Source organism: Lampetra fluviatilis, chromosome 27 (assembly GCF_964198595.1).
Source record: "Lampetra fluviatilis chromosome 27, kcLamFluv1.1, whole genome shotgun sequence".
NCBI classification, from domain to species: Eukaryota; Metazoa; Chordata; class Hyperoartia; order Petromyzontiformes; family Petromyzontidae; genus Lampetra; species Lampetra fluviatilis.
Window position 1 is genome coordinate 3,857,412 of NC_136301.1, and position 15,578 is coordinate 3,872,989.

General features: G+C 48.9%; 1 protein-coding gene and 1 long non-coding RNA gene across 2 annotated transcripts in view; one reads left to right on the forward strand and one right to left on the reverse strand.

Annotated features, from left to right (window-relative positions):
• The window catches only part of LOC144942300 (peptidyl-prolyl cis-trans isomerase FKBP5-like), a 48,194-nt gene extending 39,260 nt beyond the window's left edge, over positions 1-8,934 (forward strand). Inside the window, exons 23-31 of the mRNA XM_078869075.1 lie at positions 203-275; positions 1,268-1,529; positions 2,254-2,356; positions 2,572-2,728; positions 3,500-3,638; positions 4,270-4,344; positions 4,707-4,859; positions 5,197-5,744; positions 7,386-8,934. Coding sequence (XP_078725201.1) covers positions 203-275; positions 1,268-1,529; positions 2,254-2,356; positions 2,572-2,728; positions 3,500-3,638; positions 4,270-4,344; positions 4,707-4,859; positions 5,197-5,744; positions 7,386-7,407 — 1,532 coding nt within the window. The 3' untranslated portion in view covers positions 7,408-8,934. The remainder of the gene's footprint in view (positions 1-202; positions 276-1,267; positions 1,530-2,253; positions 2,357-2,571; positions 2,729-3,499; positions 3,639-4,269; positions 4,345-4,706; positions 4,860-5,196; positions 5,745-7,385) is intronic.
• The window catches only part of LOC144942307 (uncharacterized), a 549,184-nt gene that overhangs the window by 498,064 nt on the left and 35,542 nt on the right, over positions 1-15,578 (reverse strand). The window lies entirely within an intron of this gene.

Here is a 15,578-nt window from a genome sequence, read left to right on the forward strand (position 1 = left end):
TCGGCTGGGCCTCAAATGAGCACCTGGTCCGGTGTGTAAACATCGCCACTCGGGAAACAAAGGTGGCCGGGCGCGGTGCTGGTCACCCACCCCTCCTCGTGTGCCGTGCCAGCCTTAATAGGTGATCGCTAACGGCACTTGCCCTGACAGTCTGTTAAGGCTATATGGGGGGGGGGGTCTTTGTTTGTCTGTGCCAACACAGGGGCCGTCAACTCCACGTCTCACATGGCTCCCGTTCGACCCTCAAGTGCCTCCAGTAACGGCAGCCGAGCCAGGTACCATCACTCACCCCCTCGGGCTGTCACTGCTGCTCATCGTCCTTCTCCTCGCGCTGTCTGTGTGTGTGCCAGTCGTGCTCATGCCTGTGTTTGTATACCTGTGCGTGCGAGTGTATTTTTGCGTGCCTCCGTGTGTGTGCGCGCGTATTTGTGCATGTGTTCCTGTGTAAGCCAGCAGTGAATGTTGACAAAGGATGGAACATTATTATTGCTCTTGGTGTTACATCACGCCCCAAAACGCGCCGAACGCCGCTCAGTTCCGCGGCCTGTGCACGACATATGTTCCCAATTGCCCTCCCATAAAATAGAACATTTAAGAAGATGAAAAAATCCAGTTTCTTTTACTCATTATTTCTTTTATTTACTACTTACTTTTCTTATGCTATTCGTTGCACACGGTTACACTTTATTTTGCTCGGTCGGTATCAGCCACCGAGGTTGTCACAGGGTTTGTTTTCTCTTTCCTGTTGCTGTACGCCCCCCTGTGCCGTTCCCGTCCCGTTGTAATGTGCACCGATGCACTACTTTATCGAGGGCAATATTGGTGCGTAAAATACATATTGATTGATTTACTAAACGTTCTTCTATGCTGCAAATCCAAGACTGCCAATTCCTAATGTATGTTCACGCTCGGCACGCCAAGCTGCTTAGCCACCCTGATACAGCCCAACAGAAACCAAAATAATTCCCCGCGCAATGCCAGTCACGCCGTAGGGAGGCCTTCATCCAGCAGTGGCTTGACGAAGGGGCCTCCCAGATTTAATTACTATTTCAAATAAAAATTAATATTTCGAGTTAAAGCTTTCGTGACTGCAGGGATTCATCTTCTTGGTTCTTTCGGTAAAGTCACGTCGAATGGAAATAATAAAAGAAAAGATGTTTTATTTAATTGTATTTATTTATTTATTTCCATTCTACGTGACTTTACCGAAAGAACCAAGAAGAAAAATTAATATGTTAACGAGCGGTTATTTTTGCGTGTCCAACAGTGCCATGGGCGATCCGCTGGACCACATTTCCATCGTGAAGGTGGAGCAGGTCTACGTGAAGCAGGAGCCCGGCACCACCGCCAGCCACGGCAACGCCTGCCGCCACTCCTCCCCACCGCCGCCACCGCCGCCGCCGCAGCAGCAGCAGTCGCAAGGCAGCGGCAGAAGCAGAACTGCAGGTGGCTCGACAAAAACGACAAGCACCACCAAAGTGCGCATCAAGCCGGAAGGCAGCACGCCCAGCAAGCGGCGCTCCTGCATGGTGAGGCTGGCTGGGGGGGAGCGGTGCGTGTCGCAGTTGCCAAAGCGAACGGTGCTGTGTGGCACTCGTGTGTGTGTGTGTATCTTCTTGGTTCTTTCGGTAAAGTCACGTAGAAGGGAAATAATAAAATAATAAAAATAAAACATTCTAAAATTATTCTCACGACGTTTCGGCCACAACGCAAGCAGCCGTCTTCAGGTGGAGAACAGGTCTGCCTTTATTATGTTTTATTTTATTTACCGAAAGAACCAAGAAGATGAATCCCTGCAGTCACGAAAGCTTTAAATCGAAATCGTGTGTGTGTGCATATTTTTTTATCTGGCCGGGCGGTTCAAAATGTCAAGAGCGCTGAGCCTGGCACTTTCAGTGGCAGCATGAATCAGTGCTGCTCCATAATGTCCCAACCATGGGTCACTTGAAGGGATCAATGAAATGTCTGTATGATGTCCACTTGTGCAGATGGTTCTCTACCACAAAGGGTTGCACTGCTTTGTGTACTTTTTAAATGTTTTGTTCATCTCTGGAATTGATGCCGGTAGCACCGATGAGGATGAAATTTAGAAAATAGATTTAACTATTATTTGTAAATAAACAGACAATCGCTGATCCCTCAACGGACGGCATCTTTGTTTCTTCTTGCATGCGTGAACCCGACACTCACCGCGTGTGTGCCCCTGCGTTTGTGTTTGGTTTTATGCTTCCCCCTACGCGGCGATGGTGGAAGCTCGGTTCTCGCGGGTCAAGCCTCACGCCCCCGACCTCTAACCCCGGCTCGGCTGAGGGGGCTGGGGGAGTGACGAGCGGCAGCACAGGAAGAGGGGGAACAGGTGGGAGCCGATCGCGGAATCTTCACTTACACTTTCTCGTCCCAATTAGTTTCGTTCATTAAATTATACTCGGTTTTTAAAGTCGGTTGGATGGTAACAACGTAAGCTTGCTTGCAAACCTCTTAAACCTGCTCACACAGCAAACACATATAAAATGCATTTATTCGAAAATTCTGTCCTTGAGCGCAATGGCAATATGTTTTGTGCGTGGCAAGGCGGCGGGGGCGAGGCAAACGCCTCGGCGGACGACGACGACCCGAACGAGGACTGGTGCGGTGTGTGTCAGAACGGAGGAGACCTCCTCTGCTGCGAGCGGTGCCCCAAGGTCTTCCACCTGAGCTGCCACGTGCCGGCCCTGCTCTCGTTTCCCACGTGAGTGGGCTCGCGGTCTGGTTTGGGCGGGTTCGGGTTTGCGGATTTGGGCGGGTGCGGGCGGGCGGATTTTGGGCGGGTGGATTTGGTTGGGTTCGGGCGGGCAGATTTGGGCGGGTGGATTTGGGTGGGTTTGGGCGGGTGGATTTGGTTGGGTTCGGGCGGGCAGATTTGGGCGGGCAGATTTGGGCGGGTGGATTTGGGTGGGTTTGGGCGGGTGGATTTGGTTGGGTTCGGGCGGGCAGATTTGGGCGGGCAGATTTGGGTGGGTTTGGGCGGGTGGATTTGGTTGGGTTCGGGCGGGCAGATTTGGGCGGGCGGATTTGGTTGGGTTCGGGCGGGCAGATTTGGGCGGGTGGATTTGGTTGGGTTCGGGCGGGCAGATTTGGGTGGGTTTGGGCGGGTGGGTTCAGGCCGGGCGTGTTTTGGCGGGTTCTGGGCGGGTTTTGGCGGGTAGGCACGGCCAGGGGTGAGTGGTCGGGTGAGCGGGAGGGTGAGCAGGGGGGGCGGGTCAGTAAGAGGGCAGGTGAGCGAAGAGGGCGGGTGAGCGAGTGATCGGGTGTGTGAGCGAGCAAATTAATATGTACTCTCATGTGCTCGCTTTTGCGCCCCCATTGCTGGTGTTTACACACGTGTTCACGGTTGTCCGCTTCGGTCTAGAAACCGTGTGTTGTCATTATTATGATATTGCTGCTTTTGTTAATGAGTGTTATCTCTGCTCCCCCGCTGCTCACCGCTGCTCACCGCTGCTCACCGCTGCTCCCTGCTCAGCGGGGAATGGCTGTGCGCTTTCTGCCGGAGCGTGGGGAATCCAGAGATGGAGTACGACAGCGAGGATCAGCAGCATGGGCTGGACGGGAAGCGCAAGACCCTGCTGCCCTCTCCGGGGCTCTCCGGGCCCGACCAGCGTGTACGCACGCAACAGAGATCACCCGTATAGCCTTAACTGACTTTTGTGGCAAGTGCTGTTGGCGAGCGCCTTTTGTGAAGGCCGGCCACGGCACACGAGAGGTCAGGTGGTCAGCACCTTGCCTGGCCGCCTTTGTCTCCATAGTGGCGATGTTTACATATTGCACCAGGTACTCATTTGAGGCTGAGTTGACCTAGGGGAGGCCCAGGACCCATTCCTGTATTCTGTACTGGTATTGGTCGTGAGTGGAAGTCGCATTCGGGTTACCGAGCTCGTAGCGCAGCGTGCTAACCGCTGTACTACCACTCCCACTACACTAACACATGTACAATGACAAAGATCCTCTGTGTAGCCTTTGACAGTCTGTTGAAGAAAGTGCTATTAGAGAGCACCTGGTGAAGGCCGGCACAGCACACACAGGGGGTGGGTGGCCATCTGCACGTGATCACAAGCACGCATGGTCACACAGATGCCAAGGCACGTGATCAGAGACACGCTCAAGCTTTACATCGGAAGTCACGGCTGAAGCGTTTCAGTGCAACTGTATACCCACGCTCGCGTGTGTTTTTTTGAGTTTACGCTGGCGTGTGTATCCGTGTCTGTGCGTGTGTGTGTGTGTGCTTGTGTGCAGAAATGTGAGCGGCTGCTTTTGCACCTGTTCTGCCACGAGCTGAGTGCGGCGTTTCACGAGCCCGTCAGCCACTCGGTACGCAGCCCGATACACTCACCCTGCGCGTGTGTGTGTGTGCACCATAAGTTGAGGGCAGAGCTCCTGTCCTGTTAACAGCCCTAGACCAGTGGTGTAAATTCCACATTCCTGTGGCGAATGCGAGTTTATCCATCGGATAACCCCCGTTGACTTGCTCAAAAAACGGCACTCATCTTATCGACTCGAGGGATTGTGAGTCTACGTGCCATGCTCCCCAACCATGATATGTCCACAGTTGGTCGTGTAAACGCGGTGTAGACATGGACGTTTGTGCGCTAACGCATGCGTGTGTGTGTGTGTACATGTCTGTGTGTGTTTGCGTGCGTGCACGTGTGTTTGCGTGCGTGCACGCTCTCCAGGTGCCTAGCTACTATAAGACGATCCGCAAGCCCATGGACCTGTCGACCATCAAGCTGAAGCTGCAGAAGAAGCACATGGATCACTACCACACTCCCGCCGAGTTCGTGAGCGACGTGCGGCTCATCTTCAAGAACTGCGCCAAGTTCAACGAGGTGACTGGTCTCTGGCGCTTTCGCCGTTGTCGCGTTCATCGCAGGAGCAATCCTCGTCGTGGTTTGCGCAATCGTCACAACCAGTGATCGTTGCCATCATCACCGCCGTGTTAATCTTCTTTGACGCCCATTGCGCCAGGAACTGGAACCCGCGCCCCCACACTCGAGTAAAGCAAAGAGGTTTCCCCTTTCTGTACCCTGTTAACCAAAACCATCCCTTCCCTCCATGCCCTATTAACGAGAACCATTCCTTCCCCCCCCCCCATGCCCTATTAACCGTAATCGTGTCTTCGTGCGTGCCCCCCCTCCCCCGCGTGTCTCTCTGTTGTGTGCGCAGCCTGACTCGGAGGTGGGCCGTGCGGGCCTGTCCGTCCTGTCCTTCTTCGAGGAGACGCTCTCCCGGCTTTACCCGCAGCTGTGCGTGCCCACCACGCCGGCGGGCGTGTTCGGCGCAGACGGCCCTCCCACCTCGTCGGCGTCATCGTCGGCGTTGACGACGGCGGCGGCGGCGCCGCCACCGTCGCCGCCGCTGCCGCCGTCGTTGCTGTGGCTGTCGTCGTCTCCGCCGCCGCCGCTGCCGCTGCCACCCACGCCTCTTCGCTCGGCCTCGTCCTCTTCCTCGTCGCCTCCACGGCCGTCGTCGGTGCCGTCGCCGAACCCGGCCAGCGCCACCTCCTCCTCCGCCGTGCCGACCTTCGCCGCCGCCGCCGCCGTCCCCCTCGGCGGAGGAGGGCCGGGAGGGAAGAAGAAGGGCGGACGGCGGAAGCTGAACAACAATGACGATGACTATCACGACGACGGGGAAATCGAGACGTCTGACGAGGACTTTGAGCCTCGGCGGAAGAAGCGTGCGGGGCGCGTGGATGAGAAGCCGGTTCACATCAGGTGATGGAGGAGCGCAGTTTGACTCGGGGTCCGCTGAGTGGCTTCGGCGGCCTGGGGGGCCGGGGGGGGCGGCACGCCGTGTGTGCGAGCATGCGTGGGGTGATGTCAGCTCTTCATTGTGATCCAGCCGGCCGGGCCATAAGAGATTCATTGGCTCGATAGTAGATTGATTCACGTGGGGAATCGGTGTTGAGTTGCATTAAGATTGAGTCCGATAGGGGGACGTGTGTAGATTTGCTTTGAATTCGTTTGTATCGTTACCACCGGCACTCAAGTTTTGACACGCAACATGACCATGAAGTGAGTAATTGTAGTAAATACTGTTACAGGCTAATGCTGCCACGTGGGGGTATGCATTAACTAAAGCTTTGCATTTTAACTGAAATGTTACTTTTAACTCGGCCCATCAACCCTAGAGGGTCGATATAATATGTCCCGCTTTGTGGGGGAAGTGAAAAGTAGTTGTCCAATGAATAGCCTTGCTCCCCCACCATAGTAATGTGGAATTCTCAGCCACGTCTCAGGGCTGAACACTTGAGATTTAAACAAAAACCCTGGTCTTACTCGCCTGCGAAAGTATCTCGCTGGGAATGTCTTCTTTCAGAAACATAACAAAACGGTACTTGCTTAATTTTAATGGGCCACTTGCAGACCCGGAAGAAAGTTCACTTTTAATCACGGTGTTCACGGGAACAGGTTTAACGATGTACGTGGTTACGTGGGTGTTGTTTGACCATGCTTCACTTCACTGGTCGGTACGGGTTAGGGAAGGGCTGGGCGCATAGAGTTCAACATTTCCCTCTGCTGCCTAGCACGTGGCCCCACAGCTTATAACGCCTGTTATGCACCGCGGCGCGCTATCCAGTCTCGGCCCTGAATAAGCGTCTTGAGATCTGACGAAATGGGCCGCACATTCCAGACGGGCTAAGGCCTCTACTCCTGTAAATGATCAGCGCGTTTGTGACCCGATGCCTGGAGACTCAATCCAGTGCACCATTTAAACAATTACAGCGGCACGTCACTAGCCCCGACACTGACATCCCTTGCGCAGGGTCGATGTGTGTGACGTGAAAGTGGGTTCAGATTCATGTAGGGTTTGAAACTGAAAGGTTTTTTTTTTTTCCCCCACAAATAATTAAACTAGTCCCACACTCTGTTGGTGCTATTTTGTTTTTCTTGACGTTTTATTCACAATTTATTTTTTATTTTATTGATAACGTTTCTTTAGATTAACTAGTCTAATAAAATGTATATTTTCTTGTTATCAATGAACCATTGTATTTTACTCAACCAGATAAAAATCATCACATGTTCAGTTTTAAATACTATTTTGACGTATATTTATTATTTACAAAACATACTTTTAAACGCTACCGTTAAAATTGTGACCTTGATTTCACGTTTAGTTATTTTACTATCTTCTATAATTTGTTTATGTTTAGGATATCTATTTTTAAAAAAGGTAATATAATCACCATTCATTTGAAATTCATAATTTTGTGTATTTTTCTTTTGCTAAATTTGATCAAGTTTCTTTTTAATGTTCCCAAAATTCACTCACTCATCTAGCGAAATTTAAATGTTACTGCTGTTTGCGATATGTGTGGACCGAGCGATTTTTTTTTTTTTTGTGTGTCGCAGTGAGTCGGCCACAACGCTGTGAACCCAGCGACCAGAGTTCAGCCGCCAGCCACGGCTAACATCAGTGGGCGAGTGATATCTGAAGCATTCCCAGGGCTCGCCTTTCACCAGCCAAGCACTGCCAAGTGCGGTGTGGTCAAACAACCCCTAGTATGGTCAAACAAACCCCTATGACACGGTGCGGCATTCATCCAGCAGTGAATCGGCAAAGAGCTGAACACGATGATTAATTTTACATCGTTGTCAAATGTTATCGTTGTGAATCCAAAACTGCCATCTCCCACGTTCAACTACTGTATCGTCACTCTCGGCATGCGAATCTGCTTGGTGACCTAGTACAGCCCAACATATTTTCCAAAACTCGACACCATCGTTGCACAGCCAATCGCTGCCCATCCGAGAATATCACCGTCCCGAGGCTCATCGTGGTGCGTCTCTACACCTTCCTGAAGCGGAGTGGTTGTACAACCACATTTATCCAAAGCAGCTTTCCAACTGGGTCCCGAGCAGGGTTCGCAAACACCTTTCTTCATCCAGCAGCGGGGTGGAGAATGGTTGCCCGCTATGACGAGCAAGCGACGCCCACCGGCAAAACAAGACTTTTCTCGCAAGCGACCGGTTGTGATTCGGATGGAGCGAGTCAAATTGTTTCCGGCGGCAGTGGCGGCAGCGTAAATTCCACATTCCTTTGGCAGGAGACAAATTTGTCTGCATGACCACCGCCTCCGACGTCACGCAAAGCGACACACGTGTTATCGGCCCTGGAAGGACTGCGGTGGTAATAATGACGATGTCAGTGCTTTGATGTTACCGGCGACCGGGAATTGAATCCCGCTGTATATATTTGTGTTTACTTGTGAATACCGATGCTCAGTCGTGGGTTTCAATCCAAACAAACAAAACGCTTATGACGGAACGATACCTGTTTCACGCTGAACCAGAAACGGTCGATGTTCCGACTGAGAGGCCTTGCTCAAAAGGGCTCGCATCATCACCAGGATCCCAAGCCTTCTGCTCAGCGAAGATTTAAACAAACACAAGACTTGTGGAACCCATTGCCGGTCCGACGGCGCAAATGTCCATAGACCTTGGTGAACGAATGGATATTTAAATGCACCAGCGGCAGATTCTACTGATATTTACGGAGAAAGATCAATCGTGTATGTGTGCATGTGCGAACGGTGTATATTTATGTATATATTAGGGATGTATTCCTGATTTAATGATCCTGGACATTGAGAGTTTTGGATCCGTAAAAAAGGGAAATCTGATCGTTGCAAAAATGTGATTTCACATAAAAGTGACTTCATTTATTTGTGTTACGAAGTGATGTCACTTCCATGCTTTTCCTGCCAAAAGTGCCAGCGTTTAGACGTTAGGTGATGTGACTTGTGGGTAAATTATTTAAATATAACAATTGTTTAATTCAAGTTTTTGTTTAACTGTTGGAATTTTACGTAAAAAAAATTACTAACGTTTAAAATTATTAAAGAGGACTTAATTTTGTGCATAAACAATAAAAGTTATTCAAGTGGAATAATGTTCTATTATACGATATGAAATAAAATTTGCAAATTGCCCCTAGTCCAAAAGTCATCTAAGAACGTGGAATGATAAGCTCATCCCTAATATATGTATGTATGCACATGGCAGCTGAAGTGCATTGTTGGTTGTTAGAGATTCTGCATCTGTTGCGTGACTTAGTGGATTTTAAACGAGCATTCTATTTGGATTTGTAAAATATTGTTTATATTTATCACCATTCAGTGGGATTGGCCAACGTGACGACGGGGGTTCTGCATCTGACGAAGTGATGAGGTTTCTGTACCGGATGGAGTCAGGGTTTTAGATTTTGAATGTCACGGATTTCGTATGGAAATTAAACGAGGGTTCTAGTATCGGATAGTTAGCCGTGACCAGTAATTCACAACCAGATTTTCATAGCTGGTTTAATTTCCTTCCGTTGAGCCAACAGATAGCGGATGTATCACTCTAGCTGTTTCGTGTATGTACGTATCTACTGGATTCTTCGGATTATGATGCACATTCCCCCCCCACCCTCCAATATTTTGAAGCCAAAGTTGTGGGAGTGCATCTTGCAATGAGGGGAATTCGTGTCTTGTGCAATGCACGTGTTGTAACACAGCCGTTCAGAATAATTTTCCGGAAGGCAGTTCCTCCATAGCGATCCGTGACCACGCAATGGACAGAAGACGTGACCGGCCATTCAGAATCCACATCCAGAGGGGCGTCTCTTCACCCCCCCGCCACCGCTATATTAAATTGGTGCTAATAGTTCTATACATGGGAGACAGCTCTCCACGGTACACAGCTGATAGCGCCACTCGGCAACTGATCGCAGTGTCTCGCGCGCGTCCTCTCCTTCACTCGAGCGAGTGCGTTATTGACGGGAGACATCTCGTGTCTGTTGGGGGGGAGGGGGGGTCTGCTTTGGAAAGTTGCCACCGCGGCCAGTCGCGATTGGTGCTGTGGCTGACGGTGGGCGGCCATCGGATTATGTTAGCGGGGTGTTGAGATGGCCGAGCGGTTGCGAGTTTGCCCCCTGTCGCAGAGGTTCGCGGTTCTAACCCCCACCCCCCCCCCCCGGCCGTCCGGGTTAACACTGCTGCTGTTCTAACTGTGAAATATTTGCCGCCTGCTTCACGGGGGAAGTTAAAGACGTTTGGAAAAAAGGGGGAGGGAGGCCTTGTGTGCCAGTGGTAATGAACCAAATGTGAAAAGGTGACTTAATATCTGAATTGAGTAAAGCAGCCGTAACATTCGTCCCCCCTACCGGCAGACGAATGCCCACTTTCAATCCGGTGCTGTGTTCACCTTGTGCCACACAGGACGAACTGCCATCAGGGGGTCGCTTAAAGACGTTTGTTACCTTATGGGCACAATTTAAATGCAAGTTGTTGGTATTGCGTTGATGGGCGCGACATAGCCATGAGCAGAGAATCGGGACGAATAGGGTCAGGGGTCAGGGTTAGTGGCAAGAGTTTGGGCCAGGTTCACCCATTGGTTGAAGCGGTATTTCTCGCGGCCGTTTGGCTGCCGTGACTGGACCAGTAATACTGGATATTTTTCGATTTAAAGCTTTCGTGACTGCAGGGATTCATCTTCTTGGCTCTTTCGGTAAAGTCACTTAGAATGGAAATAATAAAAATAAAACATAATAAAATTTCGATTTAAAGCTTTCGTGACTGCAGGGATTCATCTTCTTGGTTCTTTCGGTAAAGTCACGTAGAAAGGAAATAATAAAATAATAAAATAAAACATAATAAAATTTCGATTTAAAGCTTTCGTGACTGTAGGGATTCATCTTCTTGGCTCTTTCGGTAAAGTCACTTAGAATGGAAATAATAAAATAATAAAAATTTTACATAATAAAATAATTCTCACGACGTTTCGGCCACAACGCAAGCAGCCGTCCTCAAGTGAAGACCAGGTCTATGTGACTTTACCGAAAGAACCAAGAAGATGAATACTGGATATCCCAAGCACCATCCCGAGGCAGCCACCACGCTAAGGCTTTCCGAGGTTGACCAGTTCACCCTCGTTCAGATGCATGCTGGTCTTGCCTGATAGCTGAACCGTTCGGCGCACAGCTCTCAGAGCATTGGTTCATTTGAATCGGAGCTCCCTTTGTCACGTAGTAGAACAACAACGGCTGCCATTCGACGCGAGGTGCCGGTGATCACACCACAGCATTTGCATCAGGCTCGGTGAAACAACCAGTGTCTCATCAGTTTGGATCCGCATTACCATTTGGGACACAAGATCCTAATTGAATCGGCGCTCTACGATATGGAGGACACAGACATAGTGGTGGTGATTGAGAAAGGAGGTGGTGGTGGTGGCCGAGCAAGTGATAGTGGTGATAGAAGAGGCGGAGGGGAAGGAGGTGTTGGGGTTCAGGCCAGCTTGAGTAGTCTGTCGATGTTGGTGCCATTGCTGTGGCATTTTGACACTGAAGAACTGAATGTCTTTGCTCAACGTCACAATAATCCCTTGTTTTCTAAGTAAGTGTACCCTGGTCTGTGTGGACACGTGTGTAAGGGCATGTCTATCTGTGTGTGTGTACCTGTTTGTATCCGAGTGTGAATACTGCACCTTGGTGTGCGTGTACAAATCTGCGTGTGTTGTGTTTTGACGAGTAGCTATGTGGCATTCTATTCCATTTGTAATTGTGGTGCACTGGCCTAAGCCCTATCCTTTAACTCCACCACGTGACCGTGAATGTCGGTTGCTGTCATGAATCTCAATGGGGGGAAGAACACCCCCCCCCCCCCCCATGATGGTCTATTTAGACATCACATCCGTTGGTTTGTGGATTTTTATGAATCCATTGCGCCCTTTTAATAAGCAGCAACCCCACCCCATTCAACACTAAGGGCTCTTCGCAAGCAACCTGCAAGCCCAGGAACGGAGGGAGAACACCCCCCCCCCCCCCCCGTCTTTCAATTGACTTTCGATTTGCACGCGGAAAGTCGCTGCAAATTTCACCTGTGCGCTGTAAATATACCCCCGCGATGACGGCACTGGAGCGCTACGACTGGTCGCTTGGAAAGTGTGATTCGTTTTGTCAACAGGTTGAAGTTCATTTTGGGGAGAGCCCCCTCCAACCTCCCCCCCCCCACTGATCCGAACACGGCCATCGTTGTCCGAGTCGTCGTCGGGGCTGGCAGTGATTTTATGGGGAGAGAAAGGGAAATTACAGAGGAGCAAAAACGAAGTTTATAACATGTTGACCAATGCCGCGTAGAGGTCGGCTGCGTAGGAGTCTGTAATAAGGCAGATTTGGCGAACATTTTGGATTATTAACGAGCCGACGTTAGAAATGTTTTTTTACTGTCGAGGTGCGTTCGTGCGTGCTTAGCCAGTGTTATGAGTGGCATCCACCTCATGTACACGAATGGTGAATGAGTAAAGAAACGATGAGTGACGTGGCTTGGGAATACATTTAACCTTTTCATGCCGCCTGGTTAAAACGACACGAATCGTAATGTAAATAAATAAACGGCAAGTTTGAAAGTGACTTTTTTTTAAAACTGTGCTTAGTGTTTTGGCGCAAAAGTCCATTGCTGGCAAATTTTGGCCAGAATTTTTGTACCAAACTTGCGGTAAATTGCAGCACTTTTTCGCCAAACTGAAACCTTGTGTTGTTGTGGCCAGCTTGTAGCGTCCCACTGCTAGACAAAGCCTCCCCATTCCCCAAGTTGCTCCCATCCTGTGAGGTCATTTTCAGAGCGTCACGTTCATTTCCAGCGAATGAGCCTTTCGGAAAAAGTAGAATTTTTTTGGATAAAAAAATAAGTAAGCATTTTCAAAACGTTAACTGGAGAATTTTTCTCGGTGATTGTATGTATGTTGAACTTATTTTGCGCCGAACGTAAGCCAGCCTTGCCGTGCTGAATAGGATGTTCTAATAGTTTCTACACCAAATAGAGAATACTTGTTTTTCCATCAACGTATGAATAATACATTTGCATTTTGTAAGATGTACATAACTGTCAAGGAGGAATATTGGGGGTGGTACTTCGCATCTCCGTTTGCTGTGGCTGGGCCCCAGTTGCCATGTAAGGTAGCCACTGTTGACTTCCTCCAAAGTGGTGCCTATTTTTATCAGAATCATATTTATACTGGAGGAATCCGATGAGCTATGAAGCTATTTCCCACAGATGTCCAGTAGGGGAGGCTAAGAACGTTACAACAGCAATACAAAACACGATAGTCCAAAGTCTAAGAAAGGTAAACATCACCCAAACACACAGAAATAAAACTAAACCATGCCAATCCTACCAGGCAAAGCTCACCAAAATATTAACTTATTTTTCAGAAGCGACCTGGCCAAGGTCGATAGCTCAATAAAGTGGCCCTATCATTTGGACATTTTTATAGCGGCTGAACATTATCTAAATAACTTTAATGCAATCCTTCTAGAAGGGATGTTGAACTGTAAAATTACGCTCCAGTTCTTATGAATGTTTTTGCAAAACGTGAACCCTTGACTCGAGTAAAAGTCGTTTTGGTAACTTTTCTTCGTAAAAAAATTGCTTGTAAATGTAAACACTTTTGAGTCTCGTTATTATTCCTAGATTCATTGTCGAGTTATTTTTTATCGTTAATGTTTTTCTGTTTTATACGGTATTGCAACTTCGTCTAAATGTTTCTGCTCTTCTCAAAAGTGTTGGGATTGATTTGAGCGTTGAGCCTTTCAGAAAACGAGAAAAAGAAAAACAATCTGAAGCGTTTTTAAGTGAACTAGAAAAATAATGTCTTAATACAAGGCCCCAAAAAAATACTCAATGTTACTTTGTGCTTTGTAAGTTCACAGTTCAAGTTAATAAAGCAAATGGAAAACAACACACAACACCGATTCTCTTAATAACCTAAAGAATTGCCTTTTGTTTTATTCGTATCAAAAGCAGATTTTTTTTTAATATGCGAGTTATCATCATCACGCGAACTCCGGTCATCCTCGCATCGTCATTTGGCTAACGATCGAACAAAAAGGGTCACCGCATCACGTGCTTTCAGATGCGCTTCTGCGGCCGTCTGGAACGCTGTTCCGCTATTAGAAAGCCACTGGAGCAATGCACTTTTAAATCGAGATTGAAAGCTTATTTCTTTCGAACTGCTTTCTGTCTTTAGTTTGTTGTCCTTTCCTCGCACCTCCGATTAGCACGGTTGGCTGCGTACAGTGTAAAAGAAGTTCAACATCCATACATGTGCCATGATCAATCCACTGCTAGGTGTACACCATATCCCTTGCACACGAGTCAATCCCTCGCATCACAACGCAATGTGTGCAAAGAGTTCATCGCTTTTCACTGAAATTATCCACCCCGATCCACTCTGTTTGGATACCTGCTTGAGGCTACTGGCCAGTACACGAACCAATATTTCCTGCTGGTGCGTTGGGCCTGAACCCATTGGTGGCCCTGTGCGAGGGAGGCTGTCTCGTGGGCACAATAAGGGGCCATCCATTTAGTAGGTACGCAAAAATCTGTCAACTTGACCCCTCCCTGTACTCACGTGAACTTTTTCACACACCCCCCCCAACCTGCGTGCGTACGCTTGACGCACCCCCCCCCCCAATCCTATAGAACGGCCGATATTTAATCTATGCAGAAACGATCAAGGATTAATTATATTAACGTGTTTAAGCAAACAATCCACTACCGGCTGCATTAAATAATTAAGTTGCGTACCTTGGCCACTTATTTTGCCGAGCTGCGCGATAGCTGCAGTCAGGGGCACGGTGGCACACGAGTGACCTCTCCCAGTCCCACTTCTCCCCGTAGTACTTGTCTGACAGCTGAAGAAACTGAACTGTGGCTCATTTGAAGGCCAATGTAGACAAATGATTATCGAGGCTTCACCCCCCCCCGTTTCCTATGCGTACGTACATTGTCAGTAGACCCCCCATACGCAAGCGAACGCATTTGGGTGAACCCCCACCCCCTCCATGCGTACGTACTAAATGGATGGCCCCTAACCTGGAGTCCCTGTCGTGCCAATCTGACCGGAAGGAGCTCCACGTGGATGATTCCTGGTGGTGCTGGCCAGGCCACATTCGGAAAGAGTGTGAGCGGTGGCCTTTGACCCTTGGTGCTCAGACTACTGGAGCAGTTCATTCTGGTGATAGGTACCTCTTTATCTTCTCGTCTTAGGCGAGATCTATAAATGATCATTGCTGTACTGTGGTTAATCGGCTGCCACTTACGAGCATATATGTTCATACTTCACTTCTGCAACAACCGGGGTATTCATCTTCTTGGTTCTTTCGGTAAAGTCAGGTAGAAGGGAAATAATAAAAATAAAACAATAAAATACAATTCTCACGTTTCGGCCACAACGCAAGCAGCCGTCCTCAGGTGAAGAACAGGTCTGTCACGCAAGCTTTAAATCGAAATTTAACCGGGGTATTGCCCTTAAAACATCACCATAAAACAAAACTCCATCTCCTGTTCCTAATGGAAATACGGTCTTACCAGCAACTGACCTCACAATGATCCCCTCCTGCAGCCTCGGAATCTTTCTGGTTCAAATGGAGACTGCGTATTAAACCAGGGATATCACCCATTTCACACAGCCCTGATGTTGAGTTCTCTGGTTCTCATTCTCTGTGCCTCTGCGTTTATCTCCCTTCACGAAATTCACTTGCTGTTTATCACTCACAAAACT